Source organism: Oxyura jamaicensis, chromosome 23, assembly GCF_011077185.1.
Source record: "Oxyura jamaicensis isolate SHBP4307 breed ruddy duck chromosome 23, BPBGC_Ojam_1.0, whole genome shotgun sequence".
Classification (NCBI taxonomy): Eukaryota; Metazoa; Chordata; class Aves; order Anseriformes; family Anatidae; genus Oxyura; species Oxyura jamaicensis.
The window spans coordinates 3001007-3019640 of NC_048915.1; the positions used below are offsets into that span (position 1 = coordinate 3001007).

The 18634-nt window shown below is 59.2% G+C and overlaps 2 protein-coding genes across 3 annotated transcripts; one reads left to right on the forward strand and one right to left on the reverse strand.

Annotated features, from left to right (window-relative positions):
* Nucleotides 1-5931: 5931 nt before the first annotated feature.
* TRNP1 (TMF1 regulated nuclear protein 1) lies at nucleotides 5932-6581 on the reverse strand. Its single transcript, XM_035345858.1, has one exon. It carries the CDS (start codon nucleotides 6496-6498, stop codon nucleotides 5932-5934), a length of 567 nt encoding a protein of 188 aa, XP_035201749.1. The 5' UTR covers nucleotides 6499-6581.
* Nucleotides 6582-8680: 2099 nt separating this feature from the next.
* On the forward strand, nucleotides 8681-17452 carry KDF1 (keratinocyte differentiation factor 1). Of its 2 annotated transcripts, none has more exons than XM_035345750.1 (5): nucleotides 8681-8866; nucleotides 10228-10394; nucleotides 12291-13404; nucleotides 14316-14390; nucleotides 15068-17452. In XM_035345750.1, exons 3-5 carry the CDS (start codon nucleotides 12309-12311, stop codon nucleotides 15148-15150), a joined length of 1254 nt encoding a protein of 417 aa, XP_035201641.1. In that variant the 5' UTR covers nucleotides 8681-8866; nucleotides 10228-10394; nucleotides 12291-12308; the 3' UTR covers nucleotides 15151-17452. The 2 variants fall into 2 exon arrangements, with proteins under 2 accessions (XP_035201641.1, XP_035201640.1); XM_035345749.1 differs by lacking the exon at nucleotides 8681-8866 and adding an exon at nucleotides 8962-9038.
* The last annotated feature ends 1182 nt before the right edge of the window (nucleotides 17453-18634 follow it).

Consider the following 18634-nt stretch of genomic DNA (forward strand, 5'->3'; position numbering starts at 1 on the left):
TTGGGGATTTGGGGTTCACATCACTGCAGCTTTTGGGGCTCCTCGCAGGCCTGCAGGGTTCAGAGCCCCGGAGGTCACAGCACCGGGGAAGGCAGCACCGGGGGGGGGGGGCCGTGACCGTGCCGCTGCGAGCAAGAAGCAGCGCTTTTGGCAATTAATCCCTCTAAAACCCTTAAGGAACCGCGATCAGGTTACAGGTCTGCCATCACATCGGATTGCTGAGGATTAGCGTGGACAGCCTAAGGAAACGTGCAGGGCGGGCTGCCGCGCTTAGCAGCTCTGCTCCACCGGTCCCTATACGCGGTGGCCTCAATCCATAGATACAGGGGCGCAGGGGGGGACCCGCTCCCACCTCTGCCAGCCCCGGTGTGCGTGGCAGGGGGCGGCGAGCAAGGTGCAGCCCCCCCATGCACTCTGCCCTTTGAGGCCGCATGCCGTGCGCATGGTATAGTTATTTTGGGGTGCAGCTCTCTCTCCATCGCCCTTCATGGGGCTTGCAGGAGATTTGGAAGCTGTGGGCACGGGAAAACCCTGGAGCTGTAGGAAAGGGACCCGTGGGGGCACCAGGATGCTCGGCATCACCCTCCAAGGGCCAGCTCCAGCCCACGGAGAAGGGGCCGGATCCTGCCCGGTACCTGCGGGCTTCGGGCAGGAGCCGGCGGAGGCACAGGCGGAGGCGTGTGATCGGATTAGGGCTGAAAATAGAGACACCACTCTGTGAGGGAGGCTTGTGGGGCACTTAAGCCAAGCCTGGGTCGGAGGCAGAGATATTTGAACCCTGGAAAATCACGGCTTGGACGCTCCCCGCTGTTGCCCAACGGCCTTCTCCTGCCTGGCCTTCCTGGAAGGAGAAAGGCCCGGAGAAACCACAGCCCCAAGTCCGCACGTAGCAGGGCTGATTACCCCATTTCCCTCAAACAATTCCCTTAACAACTTGCCCAAAGGCCTGCGGAAAACCTTCCTCAACAGCCAAAAATGTGGACGGTGTGCGGGGAGGGGGATGAGGCGAAGCGAGCCACTTTCTTCTGCTCTTCTCCGCCCAAAGCTCCGGGATGGGGACGACTCCAGAGCCCTACCGGGGGGTGCAGGACCCCATAAAGGTATCACATCGACCCTATACCGTGGGGTGCGAAGCATCCCCAACCCACCCGGCTGTGTCTCCGCGCAGGGTGAGCATTAGGAACGAGGCGGCAGGGAATTAGGTGCGTTAACGCGCCGGGCAAAACAAAGAGATTGCCGAGGTTTAACCAGATCAGTGACTTAAGGAGCTTAGCGGGGAAGAGAGAACTGGACCAAGACGGGCTTAGCACAGTAAGGCGGGCGTAGGGGAGTCAGCCCCGCGGCCACTTGCAGCAGGAACAGACCTGGAAACCCCCCCAGGGCTGGGGCTGCGTGGGGATGGCACCGGTGGGGAAGGGGTGACGGGGTGGTGGGGACAGGGTGATGGGGACAGGGGGTCGTGGGGACAGGGGTGACAGGGTGGTGGGGACACAGGGGGTGCCCACTGCCAGCCCTCAGCTCCCAAAGGGCTCTGGTTTCAGCCAGGGGATGGGGTGGCTGCAGACCTCACGGTGAGAGCCCCGTCTTTGGGCATGGGGGTGCCTCAGGCCCTCAGCGGGGGGGTCTGGAGAGAAATGGGCCAGCAGAACTGGAAATAAAATGATTTAATCAACATTTCTCGGTGTGTCTGAGCTGAGGGCTGAAGCACAAGGGTGCCCACCATGGGGCAGAGGCCACAGGATGGGGTGGGAGACAGAAACCTCCGTGGGCTCAAAAGGAGCCAAAAATGCACCGAGGCGCACCCCCAGCCCCTGTTTTTACCTCCTGGGGGGGAGGGAGGAAGGAAAGAGGCCGAAACCCCCACTGTGATGCCTCCAGCCCCCCAAAAAATAGCCTGGGGCAGTGCTGTGGGATGGACTCGGGTGCTTGGAGGAGCAAATCAGGGATGGGGGGAGGCGGCAATCCCCACCCGCTGGGGCTAATTGGGGCTAATTGGGATTTTTAAGGGAATAAATGCTGGAGGCTGGGGGAGAGGGCGCTCTGGGGGGAGGGGGCTCTAATTTCGATAGGGACCCCAAGGAGGTTGGGGACCAAGGGGATACCCGGGGGGGCCGATTCCACCCCACGAAGCCGCTCGGGGCCGGGCTGCGCCAAGGCGGCTCCTGCAGTGCCCTCTGCTGTCGCCGGCCCGCAGCGGGCGCTGGGGCCCCACTCGTGTCCCCCCTCCCCCCCCCTTCTCCCACGGCTGGGAATTAAGAGCGAAAAGCAGAAAATCTCGGTTTAGGTCTTAGCATATTTTTTTTCCTAGAAAGTTGTTTTCTCTAACGGAATAATCTCATAAAAAGGGGAGGATGGGGGGTGCTCTTTGTGCAGTGTTTTTGCTGGTGGGGGTGCTGGGGGTTATTTAAAGCCCTGTGCTCTCCCAGCAGCAGGCAAGGAAAGGTCCAGATCCTGGGCTGCATCCTCCCCCGACCATGTGCTGGGGATTTTCTCCCCAAATCTGACCCCAAAAGGGGCCCAGGACCCCCCAGCAGGTTGTTGCCCCCCCATGGTGTGTGAGCATGGTGGTGGGGGCAGCACAGCTCTCCGGGGGTGACAGGGGGTTCCTTGCCCAAAACCACAGCCCTGGGGCTCAGAAGGATTTGGGGTGCGAGGGCTGGGCAGGGGTGCACGGGGCTGCGTCCCCCGGCAGCCCCAGGAGGGTTACCTGGCCCTGCGATGGGCCTCGGGTTAGTTCCTGCCTTTCCCCATCCTTTGAAATCCCTTCTGCCTCAAGCGCAGCTTTCACTGTGTACCCAAAACAAAAGGGTATTTCATTATTATTATTTTGGAGCTAAACGAGTGCTTATTCGCAGGAGCGAAGCTTCAAGGACGCCTGGGATCGCGTCTCGCTCTTCCACCAGCCCTCCCGTCCGCACTAACGGCAACAACCTCCCCTGCCTGGTAGGCGACAGGAACGTGGGTGAAGCACAATGAATTTAACACTGCGGCTCCAGACGCTGCGGGAACACGGTGTGACGAGGCCGTAATTGTACCGAGACCGAAGGGTGGGGAGGAATTGTTGCATCGAAGGGTTTTTTTTGAATGATTCTGCTCTTACCGGGTTAACGGAGTGGATTTTTTTTTTTTTTTAAGGTCTTTCCCTGCGATTCCTTTCAGTAGGTTCGGCTCTAATCAGGTCAAAAGCTGATTTGCAAATAATCACCGGGGGGGGGGGGGGAATAAATCGAGAGATTTAAACCCAAGCTGTGCATTTCATACTATTAATTGAAAGCCTGGGAGAGATCACAGAGAGATGATGAGTCCTTTTCTCCTGGCTGAGCCCCGTAAGCTGCTATTAGCAGCAGCCTCCCACCCTGCTGGGGGGTGCCTCCTGCCTGGGATTACGGCTGGGCACGCAAGGGCAGAAGTCAGGGAGCATCGAGGTGGGATGTCAGCAGCACGGGGAGCATGAAAACGAGCAGCATGTGCACCAAGATCAGCCTGAAAATGGGAATTAGCAGGAGAGAGACCTTTCCAGCCCAGTCAGTGCTGCCTCCTAGCTTTGTTAACGTGAAGTCGATGCTCAAATACTTCTCTGCCACGCTTTTCCTGCCCATATTTATGGGTGTCATCCTTTGGCCTTACAATATTACCTTTTTAGGGCAGACTCGATGTGTATATATGTATTTATATATATATATTGTTGTCTTGCAGAGACCCAGATGCCCACAGTGACCCTTCCTGGGGCAGGGAGCCCCTATCCCATCTTCCAAGCCCCCACACGGCCAGAGGAAGATGTCACTAATCAGTGAAATCCATCCCGGTATTAATTACAGGCCATTACCGGGGCTTATTTGCTAATCCCCGTTCTAATCACCCTCTCGCTGATGTTTCAGCCAGCACCGAAGGACGCCGCACGTAAGGAATAAAATATATGGGGTTTACTTCTGCTGGTGCCCCGCTGCGGAGCGGGGGCAGCGCGAGGCGGGCGGCAGCCCCAGCTGGCGCGGACGCGAGCGTTACACAACAGACCTGCTGTCTGACGGGAAGGTAGGAGCAGCACATTCATGAGTCAGTGAAATCCCCCCCCACCCCGACCCGAATCAAGCATTTTGGTCTTTTAAATTAAAAAAAATAATAACACGAAGCTGAGTTGAGATCTTCCGGCAGGAGGGAGGGATGCATGCAGCCTCCAGGGAAAGCCACGGCGAAAGCTTGGCGCAGCGAAGCGAGCCCCCAGCTCCGTGGCTCGTCCGTGGGGCTGAGGAAAGCCACTAGCCCAGGGGCTACGAGCCCTGGGGCCGGCTGGAGGAGAGCTTGGTCAGCAGGACCGCTGCGGTTCTCCTGGTACGATGGGGACGATGCTGTCGGGTCCGAGCCCTCCGTGGTGAGGCCGGCTTGGGGCTGGTGGGGTGCAGATGGGGACAGCAGCGAGGTGGCCCTGCACAAGCCTTCCCCTCAGAGAGGGGGCTTGGTCCCGAGCCCACCTCCTCGTCCCTTGAGATCCCCCAGCACGGCTCCCCCCAAGGGCATGCTCTGCATCAGGGTGACATTGGGGTGCCCTCAGGATGCTTGCTCAGAGCTGGAGGTGCGGAGAAAGGAGGCTTCAAGCAGCGTTGGCCCGGTCAGAGCAGTCCCAAACATCCAGCAGCCGGCTGAGCCCATCGGGAGGCAAACGGGGTCGGTGCCACGGCAAGGACCAGTCCTCTTCTGCTCTCTGCCCCGGTGGAGATGCAGTCCGAAGCTGAAATCACCATCTGGAGGTGGTGGGTGCAGGGCAGCCCCCAGCCCCCTTGATCATCCCAGGGCTTGCGTGGGGCATGCTCAGGCTGAAAATCGTCACCGGGGCCGTGGTGCAAGGCCGGGACCCCCCTCTTTGTCCTGCTGGGCACCCCCAAGGCTCTGGGGCTCACATGGGGAAGGGGCCCTGCCCCGCAGCGGCTGCTCTGAACCTGCTGCCTTTGAGCGCTGCTGGCAGCAGATTCCCCTTTTCTGTCCCCAAAGCCAATAAGATCCTCCAGGGACCCCAGACCCTGCAGGGTCCCCCAACCCCATAGGGGCTCCCAGACCCTGCTGGGGCCCCCAGTCTCACCGATCCCCACACGCACACACCTACCCTGCACACCCAAGGACCCCAGACCCCATAGGGTCACCCAGGGACCCCCCCCACACACATTGTCCTTAGGGCACTCCAAAGTTCCCAGACCTGCTGGGTCCCCTGGAGCACCCCAATCCCCCCGGGTCCCCTAAGGACCCCCAAACACCCCGTAGAGTCTCCCCTCATCAAGCCACCCCCACAGACTCCACCACCCGTTTTCCTCAGGACACCCCAAAGTCTCCAGACCCTGCTGGGTCCCCTGGAGCACCCCAATCCCTCCAGAACCCCCAAAGGCCCCATAGAGTCTCCCCTCATCAGACTCAGGCCACCTTCGTGGAACCCAGACCCTGCTGGGTTCCCCCATCCCATAGACTTCCCTCAAGATCCCTGCAAGTCCCCCCCACCCCACAGACCTCCCCCATCCCCTACAGGTTCCCCCCACCCCGTAAGGCTTCCCCCATCCCCTGCAGGTTCCTCCTAAACCCTCCAACACCCCAAATCCTCTATCATCCCCCCACCCGCACTCCAGAACCCCAACCCCCCAGATCCCCCCAGCCTCCCTCAATATCTCTACAGTTTCTCCCACCCCATAAGAGTCCCCCACCCTCCTAAACCCCCCAGCACCCCAAACCCTCCATCCTCCCCCCACCCACCCCCAGAACCCCAACCCCCAAGACCCCCCCAGCCTCCCTCAAGACCCCTACAGCTTCCCCCCACCCCATAAGACTTCCCCCTAAACCCTCCAGCACCCCAAATCCCCCATCCTCCCCCCCAGAACCCCAGCCCCCCGAGATCCTCCCAGCCTCCCCCAAGCCCCCCTTTGCGCGCCCCCCTCCCCACCCAACTCCCCCTCACCCCCCAACCCCTTTACAGCCCCCCACCCCTTTTATCTCCCCCCGAGCCCCCCTCTTTAGGCGGGGCTGCGGGGGGCTGCGGGCAGGCGGCAGGCTGCGGAGCGGCGGCTGCGGGGGGGCTGCCCAGGGCACGCAGCTGCGGAGCGCCCGGGCGGCGGCGAGCAACGGGGCCGAACGGAGGCGAGAGCGGCGACGGAGCCCCTTCTGCAACCTCTGCCCTTGAGCTGCCAAAGCCAGCTGGGCTTGAGCGACCCCGGCCCCCAAACGCCCCAGGGTCTCGGCCCTGGCGGCCAGGCGCAGCTCGGCGTGGCGCAGGGCGCAGTGCACCTGCAGCACCCGGCCCTCCAGCTCCGCCGCCGCCCTCCGCCGCCCCTCGGCCGCCACCAAGCGCCTCCGAGCCGCCGCCAGCTCCCCCGAGCCGCCGCTCGGTGCCGGTGGTGGTGCCGGTGGTGCCGGGGAGGATGCTGCGGTGCGCGGGGAATTGGGGCTGCGCTCCCGGTGCTGCTCGCCCGCCGGTGCTGGGGGTGCTGGGGCCGGTGCTGGTTCCGCTGCTGGTGTCGCCATGGGAAGGGGAAGGGGTGCGGAGCGGTGCGGGGCGGTGCTGAGCGGATATAGAGCCCGGGGGCGGCGCCCGTACAGCGCGGTTCGGCCCCGGTGGGGGCGGCACCGGGATGGGGATGGAATTGGGATTAGGATGGGATGGGGTAGGGATGGAGACGGGACTGGGATTAGGATGGGATGGGGTTGGGGTTGGGACGGGAGGAGGATGGGGTAGGGATGGGGAAAGGATGGGATTGGGATGGGGAAGGGGTGGAGATGGGGTGGGGATGGAATGGGGATGCAGATGGGTTGGGATGGGGATGGAATGGGGAGGGCATAGGGGTGGGGTGGGGATGGGACAGGATGGGATGGGGATGGGACGGGATGACACGGCACGGCACGGCATGGGGGGTGTGGGGGGGCAGCGGGGGTGGCCATGGTGCGATACCGGCACCGCGGGGGCGGCTCCGGTGCGTAACGGTGCGGCACAGCCCCGGTAGGGGCAGCCCCGGTGCGGTGCGGTACCAGGACAATGGGAAAGGCTGGGCTGGGGGTAATGGGAAAAACTGAGGGATTTCCTGGGGGTTACTGGGAAGGGATGGCAGGGATGCTGGGAGGTTACTGGGAAGGATTGGGGGCAGACTGGGCTGGGCCAGGCTCCTGGGTTCAGTTCTGCAGCCCCCCAAGAAGCTTCAAAACCCCCAGCACTGCCCGGGAATGCTGGTGCCCGAGCACCAGCCTGGGAATGAGCAGGGGGCAGCCCCCACACCAACAAACCCCTGTGGACAAGAAGGTCCAAGTAAAGGTCCAAGAGGTAAAAAACAGAAAATCCTTCGCTGTTTTTTGCTCTGCTCATGTGGAACCCCTGAGGCACCCCCAAGTTTCCTGGCTCTGCCATGCAGCAACTTCCCCGGTTCCTCCAAGTGAAACCTCAGAATTTCTGGGGCTGGAGGGACCTCTGGAGACAGAGTAGGGACCATCAGGCACCTGCTTGTAAAATAATCACTTGGATGATTATTTTATTGTTATTTTGTCTATCTAGAGGCTCATATAAGCAAATAATGGAAAAACAAAAAAAGGGGCGGGGGGGCAGGAACATTTCCTGGGGTGAATTGTTCCCAAGTCCCAGATCCCCTCTGGGTGCTGGAGCCCCATGACAGCCCGCACGGTCGCTCCCGATCGCTCTGTAGGATTTCTCCCTGGTGCCCCAGTTACCAGGGCACCGGCGACCGGTGGAAGGCAGGTGCTGTGGTGATGCCATCTCACATCTCATCCCCAGGCTAAGGGCAGGAACCTGGACTTGGGGTTTTGGCACGAAGCACCAGGCCCCTGCTCATCCCCGTGGTGCTGGGGAAGGGGGGCACTGATGGGGGCTGGGGGCCAGGGGCTGTGTTCGAGGCACCAGACGGAGGAGCTGAGGCATTGCCAAGCGGCGCATCGAGCTGTACAGAAACGAAACCTCAGCCAGGGAAATGACACTGTCTGGAATTAAGCACAGTGTTCTTGTGCCAGGGGCTTAAATAAATAAACACGGTCTTCATGCCCTTTAGAGAAGGAATGAGCTTCTTGGCACTCGCATCGTCCTTTGAATTGATTTTTCTCCATCCTTCCCTCGGAACCCGCCTGGTGCATCTCGGCTGACCTCTGCCTGCAGCGTTTGTGCTCTCCTCTTCCTCTCTGGGGAAGGATTCGACCCCAGGAGCGGGAGTTGCCAGCACTTCAGCCACCGAGCAGCAGCAAAGGACAAGCTGGCACCCGGGCAGTGCCCCGCATCCCCATACCGAGGGGGTTTTGAGCATAAAGGACCCTAAAAAAAAGCAGGACAGACTGTGCTGTTTGCTGAACGTACGGGGTGAAATCACCCCCATGGAGGGTGCAAGTCCTTGGGGCAGGGCTGGGGGCTGCTGTGGGTCCCTGCAGTGCTCCAGGCCCTTCACCAGCTTTGTCGCCCTTCTCTGGACACACCCCAGGGCCTCGATGTCCTTCTTGTAGTGAGGGGGGGGAGGAATGGCTGTAAACTCAAAGAGGGCAGATTTGGATCAGAGGTGAGGAGGAAATTCTTCCCTCAGAGGGTGGTGAGGCCGTGGCACAGGCTGCCCTGGGGGTGTACAGGACCAGGTTGGAGGGGACTCTGAGCAGCCCGGTCTAGTGGGTGGCATCCTTACGTATGGCACGGGTTGGAACTGGGAGGGCTTTGGGGTCCCTGGGTGGGCTTTGGGGTCCCTGGGTGGGCTTTGGGGTCCCTTCCAACCCAAACCTCTGTGACTCTGTGACATGGGTGGCCCCGAGCTGGCCTCCCCGGGGCGTATCCCTGCCTCCCTTGGCCTGGAGGACCCAGAAGGGGACACAAACACTGGGTGCACCCAGGGATCGTGTGGAAGAGGGATCCCGTGTGTGTGCGTGTTGGGGGGGATCCCTGGGATCCCAGGGGACAGACACGGGGTGGCTCAGGGGCAGCTTCGCGAACCGCCCTCTTGAGGCCCTCGCGGCGCCCCGTCGGGCCGGGTCACGTGGGCGCACCTGGCCCAGGTGAGGCGGGGCCGGCGCCGCTCCCTGGCTCGCAGGTAACCGGGGCCGGGCCGGGCCCCGCCGCTACCCCCCGGCCCCGCCGCGCCGGGCCCAGCACCCAGCGGGGAGCCGCTGCCCTGCCCTGCCCCGCAGCCGCCTCGGGGTCCGTCCCGTGCCCTGCGCCCCCCGACAGGCTGAGCCCCCACCTCCCCCGGCTCGGCCCGGCCCGGTTCTGCCCCGTTCCGCCCCGCCGGGCCCGGGGCTGGCCGCTGGGAGCTGCCTGCGGCCCTCACGGAGCTTTCCCGCGGGGTTGGAGGGCGGTGGGGGCGTCCCGGTGGGTCCCGGTCCGTCCCCGGTGGGCCCCGGGGGTTCCCGGTCCGTCCCTGGGGGTCCCCGGTCCTGCCCCGGTGGGCCCTGGTCCTGCCCCCGGGGTCCCCGGTCCGTCCCCGTTGGGCCCCGGTCCTGCCCCGGGGGTCTCCGGGCTCTCCCCGCTAGGCTCCAGGCTCACCCCGGGGGTCTCCGGTGACCCCCCCGGTGGGCCCCGGTCCTGCCCCGGGGGTTTGGGCTCTCCCCGGTAGGCTCTGGGCTCTCCCCGGGGACCTCCAGTTACCGGGACCGGGCAGGCCGTGCCCAGCCCCTGCCGACCACCCTCCGGGGTTCTCTTTAACCCCAGCCCCGTGGGGAACCGGCCGGGCCCCGTGGGTGTCCCGGTGGGCAGAGGAGCGGCCCCTCGGGGCTGTGTGGCACCGCTCAGCCCCCCCGGGTTCCTTCTCCGGTCCCGGTGTCCTGGAGCAAGGGGGGGGTCGCTGGGGGGGGGGGTGGAGGCAGCCGGTGCGAGGCGGTTTCTTGGGTTTGGTCAGGGGCTGAGGCTGGTCGTGGGGGCATGGGGAAGCTGCCGTGTTGTTCCGAGCCAAGGTCTCCGTCCGGAGGCTGAGCCGGTGCTTCGTGGGGCAGCCTTCGCTGCTCGTGGGGCTGGCTGGGACAGCTACGAGGTGCTGCCGCTTCCATAGATCTCAGAGAAGCTGTGTCTGTGCCTCAATCCTGAATTTAACATCTATAGATCTCAGAGAATTTATATCTATGCCTAAATCCTGAATTTAGCTCTTCTGGCCCATTTTGAAATGAGTGCTTTGGCTTCCCTAGTGTCTAGAAACAGGGGCACTGTGGTCATTGGCAAAGCAGCGTGGCTTTATCGAGCGGACTCGCAACCTAATTTAGCTTTTTTTTTTTTTGGAACTTTCGAAGGAAATCCTGTCCTCCGAACAATGAAGATCTTAGACCCCGGCTAACTCTTCGCCGCGCAAACCGCTCGCGGCTCCCACGGCGCTCTTCTGGTACTGAAGTCCTTTGGGAGGATCGTCCCGACTCAGAGAGGTGCCTGCGTGAGAGCAGAGACAGCTCCCGGCGATCCCGCGAGCATCGGCGTGGCGGTGGGTTTTAGCCCAGGTGTGTGTGCGTGTGGCTGTGTTAGGAGCTGGCTGCGTGTTTCGGTCCCCGCGCCGAATCGATGGGTTGTGTTCTGTACGTGCTCGCTTTCAGACGGGTGTTCCGGTGGTCTTTTTGGGCAGAGCTGAGATAATTCCCTCCATCAGAGATGCTTTGAAATCCAGAGTATTATACATCATGCCATAAACGATGGCTGTTGTTCACGGGCTCTGCGTACGTTAGATCTGCTGACGAGACCTCCCTGTTAAGAACCATCCCACTGAGCGTTTCTGTGCTTAGATCAGCTCAAGGATTTTTTTTGTTGTTGGTCGCTTTTAAATTTTGGACCCCACTACAAAAGTGGTGAAGCCGAGGGGGAAAAAAACGAAACTGTTCTGAAGCGAGAGCTACGAAAACCCTCCGAGTCTGGACAGCTCTGCCCGTTTGACACCGAGATCGCAGCATCTGGGGCCTTTAGGTTTAGCGTATCGCCCAGGAATGTGCGAAGGGAGCTCCTGGGACGTGCGCTCCTTACAAATTCTCGTAAACTAACGGAGCCAAAAGGTTCCTGGAAAGCAGCGCTGTGATATAACCGCCTGGGGAGCGTTTTCAGTCCGCATCTGGTGCTTGGCGGGGGCGGCGTTGCGGCCGTAGTGTCACAAAGCACGCTCGGACAAGGTAGCAGAGATTTACTTACTCGTGCTTGAGGTGCCCTATAGAAAGTACAGAGCAGAGCAGCAGGCGCAGTGCAAAACCACTTACGCTACGTCTGGGCTCTCGCTGTTTATTAATTAGCCTAATTAGTATTGAAAAGGATCTCTTGGGGGGGGGTGAAAGCGGTGCTAGCCAAGGAGCTTAGGAACCGTGGGCAGTTCAGGGGCCCGTCACAGGCCGGGATAAAAGCAACAGCAATAAAAGCAGAGAGCGCCAGCCCTGACCTGGCTTCCTTTGCCATCGCCGAGCTTTCCTTGTAACGGGGAGATTTTTGTGCCCCTGTGGGGTCCGTGCGGTGTGACAACGGGAGCCCGTAAAAACACTTGGTGGCCACACCTGGGGCAGCCGTGGTAGAAGGGTGGCGAGGGGGAAAACAGCTGGCTTGCTCTAGGATTCCTGCAGCAGGGCTCTGTAAGGGTTTTGCTCCCGGGAGGCGTGATTTCAGACCGCCTCGTTGACCAGATCTGTAATCCAGGTGAAGGCAGCAGTTTTCCTAGCGAAGTCTTTGACGTAACACGGCCGTGACTGGCAAAAGTCAGCAGCGTTAGTAACGCCGCCGTTGCTAAATCCTCCAAATTCGAATGGCATCAAATAACCTGGAGTCTGAACTGGCAGCTTGCACAACGATCGATTACCTACCACCTCCTCCTGGGCATCGTGTGTTTTGAAACGGGTAAGTGCTGTCGGAGCCCAGCTTAATCCCAAAGAATGCAAGGCAAAGGGGAAGTTGGTTAAAAGGAGATACTTTCCCTTTGGAGCCTGTCAGTCAGCTCCACCTACGGCTGTGTTATCGCCTGGAAGCGGCGTCTCTGGAGCCTGCCTTCTTCGGCTGCCTTAGGAACACCTCTTCTGGAGGCTGCGGGGATTTCGATGCCTTCGAAGGGGCCCCTCTAACACATCCTCCTGATTCAGGCACCTGCTGGAAGGAAGCAGCAAAGCTGTACGAGTCGGGGAGCTCTGAAACACAGAGCGGTTTCCTTGTCTGTGCAACAAATAAGAACCGAGCGAGCTCTAATGCAAAACGTTTCTGCAAATACCTGAGGTGCTGGATTTGAGCTCAGGCGTCGCGGAGTTTGAACGTTAGGCCCTTCCCCGTTGATCAGGAGCTCGTTAAGGTGAGGCTGGGGGCAGACACGCTTTGTTTGACTCGAAGCCTTCTTGTTCTTCAGGTGCCTGAGCGCTGAGCCATGCTGGGCCGGAAAGCAGGACTCCCCCCCGAGCTGAACAGCCACCGCCAGATGAACCAGTCCTACCAGGAGGCCGTGCCCCTGAGGACCAGAGCATCCAAGGAAGCCGATGTCAGCCTGGAGGTGTTCAGCGGCTCGACGCCTGAAATCAAGCAGGGCCGCACCAGAGCCCAGCAGATGCGGGACAGGAAAGGTCGCAAAGCCGACCTCAAAGACTCCAACGGGCGAGAGGCAGAAACGATTACCTTTATCTCTGGTTCAGCAGAGGCTCCCCCGAACCAGAGCTTTTGCTGCTCCTCTCTGTCTCAGGCCTGGAACACGTACAAGGCTGTTTTCTGTTGTATAGTGACCTGTGGGGGCTGCTTTCAGGACTGCAGCGTCTGTATCCCCTACCCGGGGCCCGCTGAGACCTCCACTGACGACGGAAAGAATGGAGATTATAACGGGCGGCTGCCAAACAGCCCTGCCAACGTCTCTCCCACCGAGAAGAACGGGAACCAGATCAAAAAGTCCCACATGGGGAGCAGTTTCAGTTACCCAGATGTCAAACTGAAGGGCATTCCTGTCTACCAGAACAGGAGCCCCAGCCACCAGCTGGAATCCGATTCGTACTTCAAGGAGCTGCTGCCGGAGAAGCCCTTCAGGAACAGCATAGAAAAGCCACCGCTCCCTAGCAGCCACCGGAGCTCGGAGGAGTATTATTCCTTCCACGAGTCCGACCTGGACATCAGCGAGCTGAACGGCTCCATGTCCAGCAGGGAGATCGACGTCCTGATCTTCAAGAAGCTGACGGAGCTCTTCAGCGTCCACCAGATCGACGAGCTGGCCAAGTGCACGTCAGACACTGTCTTCCTGGAGAAGACCAACAAGATCTCGGACCTCATCAATAGCATAACTCAGGACTACAACCTGGACGAGCAGGATGCTGAGTGCAGGCTGGTCCGAGGCATCATCCGCATCAGCACCCGGAAAAGCAGGGTCCGGCCCCATATTTCTGTCCCCGCCAGCCAGAGCCACGAGGAGAAGTCCAGCAGAGGCAACGCGCCGGACAGCGGTAACGAAACCATGCTAGAGTCCACGGTCATCAGCCAAGACGGTACGTGCAGGTTCCTTGGTGTTACGGCTTCGTCACAGCAGGGTAATTTAACCGAAGCCGTGGGGACGTGGTAATGGTGTAGGGTTGAGAGCTGGTGCCTGTCTCCAGGCTGGGCTTCTCTTCCCGGGTGTGTGAATGGAGATTTTTGAGACCTCTGCTTCTCGCCAGGCGTTGCGGTGCAGCTTTCTTGGTAGTTCCTGTCACTGCTAGGAAAGCTTGCACCGAGCAACGCAAGGGCTTATTCTGCTGCTTCTGCTGCTTCTGGCTTTCCTCCGAGCCTCTCAGCTAGGCAGAAGGACCGTGAGTCAAACGTAACTGGTATGACCAGACAAGCTGGCTTACTGCAGAGGATGTCCAGTTACCGTGCTGGCTCTCTTCCCCGTGTTCTAACGACATTCCTGCTAATTCCACTCTCAGACCGCTGTGACGGGGCTGTGCTGGAGCTGAGACTTCCTCTGCACGGGGAGGGGGTGAGGAGAAAGCAGTAAATAAATCTGCAAGGAGGAGGGGAGGGCTGCGGTCACGGTGTGAGTGCCTCGTGGCTGTTCCAAGGATATTCTCCTTGTCTGGAGCAGCCTGAATTGGCTGACCTCTAGAACAGGAGAGCCTGCTGTAGAAAGACCTTGACAAGCTGGGGACGGGAACCAGGAGACACCCAGAAGCAATGGAGGAAACCGGTTGGCTGTCGGGCTTCCTCGCTTAACAGTCAGTGCTGTTACTTCCTGGTGGTTACGGACTGTAAAGCTCAGATTACCGAGACAAAGGTGGAAGCAATCTGGGGAATAAGATGCTGCCTCTCCTGTTACCTGCGGGTGGTGCCCTCTGAGGGAGAGCCCCGTCGTTCCCTGACAGGTAGCTTCGCTCCTGAGTCACCGTTTCCTGTCTCAGGCCCTCTTGGTTTTTCATTCCAGACTTGGCCGTGCAGATATCGGAGGAAACGCCGGCGGACGTGATGGCCAGGAACATGAGGCGGCACAGCAGTGCAGGTAACGTGCCTGGCCAGGGGTCTCAGCTGCAGAGACCTCGCTGAGGGACGGGGTTTAGCAGGAGTGAGGGGAGCGCCCCGAGCTGCTCCTGTTACGTGCGCCTTCGGTTTTCACCGCCTGCAAAGGCTGAGCTGGCATCTGCCCCTTGGGTCACCGTAAGGTGTGTCATGTTCGGGAGCAGAGCGGGCTCAGAAGGCTGGGGTCTGCTCATGTTCTGGGTCCTCCTGAGAGGGAAGGACACCCACGAGTGGGGTGCACAGCGCCTGCCCCGAGAGCCGCCAGTCTGCGAGTACCCTGACAAAGTCTGGGGCTGTATCTGGGGTGTGCCCAGCGAAGGTCACAGCTGGGTTACACGGGAACAAAGAGAACTGTGCAAAAGGGGAGCGGGGGAGAATGACTGGCTGTCCCCTGAGCTCTGATCCTCACGGCATGCATGCTCCACTCCAAAGAGCCGCCCAGGGCTAAAAGACAAGTTTTCTCCTGCATAATAACAGATCTCTCCTCGAAGATGGCCACAATACAGGCAGGGTTGATCCCTGCCTGTGGGCTTTGTGTGGCTTTCTCCTCCCTCATGATACACAAAGCCTTTTGTGGCAGCTGCTTGCCTAACTGCCAGGCACTTGGCTGCTACAGTTCACCTTGTCTAATGTCACCATCTCTTCTCTTTCCTCTCCAAGGCTCTCCAACAAGCAGAGATTCCTCTTTCCAAGACACAGAGACTGACTCCTCTGGAGCACCTCTGCTTCAGGTGTATTGTTAAGGAAAAGGACCCGAGCAGCAGGCGGGCATTGCGAGGCTTTGCTGCCATCAGCTTTCTCCTCTTTCAATACGGAGCATGCTATGTCACTTTTTCCCCCCCCAGTCTACCCTTATCCTTTTGTTGAAGCCAAACTACTTCTGCTGTCTGAGTTTCACTGGATTCTTATTTTTTTTTTTGGACACTGTAGAACATCAAGGAAGTGAACTGTGGAGCTTATGAACTTGGGAGGTGGAATGTGTGCCCAGGGAGGAGAAGATGGACAAGGAAGTATTGGATAACTTGTGCCTCTATGATTTTATTTCCTGTCTTCACGTTTAGCTTCAACAAGCCCAGTGGCCCAGGTCTTTCCCTGCTTTGAGAATTTGCTGTACAGTTCTTGCTTTCTGGCGTTGCTTAAGTTAACCTGGGGAGGGAATAATCAGATGGTGTCTCTGTGATTGTGACGGTGCTGAGGCGAAAGCCAAGCATCTGCTCTCTAGGGACCCAGAGCTCTGTGCCAAGGGGCTGGGTTGGTGGTCCCAGGAGTGTAAGTCCTCTGTCGGTGGTGTTGCAGTGGCCAGATAACGCCTTCATCCTCCTGACACCTCCCTGATGACACCTCAGCGGTGTCATCTCCTGCTGCCTTGGAAGGAGAAGGTTCAGGTAACGTGGTTCGTTTGATCTTTGGCCTCTTGGCGTGTCTCCCAAGACAGTCAGTGCCAACTGGAGGGTGGCGAGATGCCTGGGCTGCTACCCCACTCGGCTCCCAGTTGCTGCCAATCTGACGTGAACTACCAGCACGAGGTGTTCTGGTTGCACGTGGTGACCTGTGGCTTGCAGGCCAGTCAGCTCTTCTCACTCACCTGCCAAGCCCTCCACGTTTCCCCATCGTGCTTGGTGCCGCTTGGTGCTGACTGCTGGGGCGAGCCTTGAACTTGGGTTCTGGCAGGTGAGTGAGAGAATCGGTTCATTTGAAGGTTTTTGTGATTAAGAATGGGGCTGTTCGACGGTTCTGCCAGAAACTCCCTTAAAAAGTGGGAGACTCCCACTTTTTCAAAACTCCCTTGGAGAGCATCTCCAAAGGGTCTGCGAGGAGCTGCTTGGTCCTGCCTTTCCCCTGGGGGCACTCGGAGCCTTCTCCTTCCCTTTGCTCTTCTTTAAGAGCCCGTAAGGAGCACGGGAGGCGGCATTGCCACCCTGAGGGCACGAAGCCAGGCGACCTTGAGGGCTGCAGCAGGAGGAAGCCCTATCTTTCTGTTGCTGCCACTTGGTTATCGTAAAGTAAACATAAGAAGCCGTGGGACTTGGTTAGACGTTTGGGTGTCCTTGGACACGACTAGAAAATGCTTAGTTGAATTTACCGGTAATGGAATAAACACACCCGCTGGTTTCTTGGGGAGGGGAAACCAAAATAGGTCCCGTGCTTTGGTGTGGACCGTGCTTCTGTGCCTTAATTGAACTGAAATGTGCCTTAATTGAACTGAAATGTGCCTTGAGTTCATAGCCTGTGATTACTCTTCAAAAGGTTGGGTACGGGGGTGGTGGGGGGAGAGGATTATGTTCCTTACGTAAGCAGTCAAGCTTATTTAACTGGCCAAAGCCCTTTGAAATGTACAGTTTAAGTCCCTGTTAGAGCCTGTTTTTGTAAACTGCTGGCGTTTCTGAGCATGCTTTCATCAATCACGGACATTTCTGAGACCACACCTTGAGACATTGACTGGAGAGATTTTTGACAATGAAGGGGAGAGACTGAGGCTCTGGTTTGGCTTCCCCTCCCTGCTTTGTTTTTAAAGCTGGCCATTTGTGGAAAAAACCCTGTTGATGCAAGAAGAGACGTGAGGCGAGGACAGCCCGGGACTCCCAGACGAGCTGTGTTTGGTGACCTTCCTCGAATGCTGCATGTACCGACGGACCCGCTGGGCTTCCTGCTTCCCAGCGGAGTTGTACATACGTACTGGGGCAAGTTTACTCAGACCTGTGCACTGAGGCGTCAGCGTGGGTCACACTGACACGCAGCTCTGCGCTGGAGCTTTGGAGACGAGGGGGGTGAGAACGGACTTGCAAAGAGCTACCAATGCCTACTACCGATGCAGTGGCCCACTTTTTTTGTTCAGTCTGTGTACCACGAGTGCATGTGTATGGATCAAACTTGCAAAACACACACAAACCAAAAAAAAAAAAACACCCTCAAGTGGAATACTGACAATCCCCTGGTCCCTGAAGCTGGTGCACCTGTGGTGTCTAGCGGGATTCTTTTGCATTCCTCACCCTTAAAATCCGATTCAGTCTTTTTTTTTTTATAAAGCAGAAGGTGTGCTCTTTACCCGGGCTCTGTCTCTTACGTTCTGCTCATGATGCTGGGGGTGCATCCCTCTGCGGGGGGAGCCAGGAGGGCTCATGATGCTGGGGGTGCATCCCTCTGCGGGGGGGCCAGGAGGGCGGTTTGTGCAGGGGAGGTTGGTCTCTGCCCTCCCAGCAGCGCGAGCACGCAGGTGATTTTGTCCAGCTGGGAGCACTCGTGTGCATGGGGGGATTGTTCCCAGGACCGAACGCAGAGCGGGTGTGTAGGACATGGGAAAGCCAGATGCAAATAAGGGTTGCTCTGGGGAAGTGCCTGTTTGCATGTTGCTCAGCGGGTGATGTTCAGAAAGCTGAGCCTGGGGGGGGCGAATTTCCAGCTTGTTCCCCGTGGTGTAGAAACCTCTTGCCAGAAGGTGCCGTGATCGCCTGCTCTGTCCCACTTCTGTTCAACGAGGACTGCGGTTCAACCCGGCCACCCTCCGTCAGCAGGCAGCGTTCATTGCAGAGATGCTTCCTGGAAGGATTTAAAACCCATAAGCGGGTAAACGCTGTCATTTCGCAGCTGGAAAGGGTCCGCCAGGAAGGATGCTCTGGTGCCTGCAGCCCTTGGACCAGCCTGTCGGGGTGTCCCAGGGGAGCAGAGCAAAGGCAGCCTGCAGCAGCCTGCTGGCGAGCCTCTGGCACTGAGCTGGGACGTGGCTGTGTCACTGCTGCCTCTGCTGTCCCCACCTGCTCCTAAGCTGCCCTGCTAGTTCCTCCTGCAAGCCTGGGCCACGTTATTCTGTCCTTTCTACCTGAATTCCTGCAGTGCTCTTCCTGGAGGAGGTTGGTCTTCCCTCCGAGGGAGTTTGACCAGGTGGGGTGGCGCAGAGCGGCTGTCACCGGTGCTCCTGCTTCCCTCGGGTCTCCTGCACGCCCAGGAGGGCTGTTTGGATGCTTTGGGTTGTGTGCGCGCAGCGTGGGAGCTCGTCCCCTGCCCCAAACCAGCTGGCTTGTTCGAAACACCTGCTGCAAGATCATTGCAGTTTCGGGAAACAATTTGAAATCTTTGCCTTTAGAGCTGTGATCTCGTAGTTGCTCCGTCTGGCTGTCAGTCCTGTATTCTGTGCCTCTCCTGGCTTGGAGCGTTGGTTTGCTGCATTGATCACGGCTGGCTTTGCTCGCAGCTGCCCAGGGAACGATCCAGTCTGGCCGGCTGCTGAAG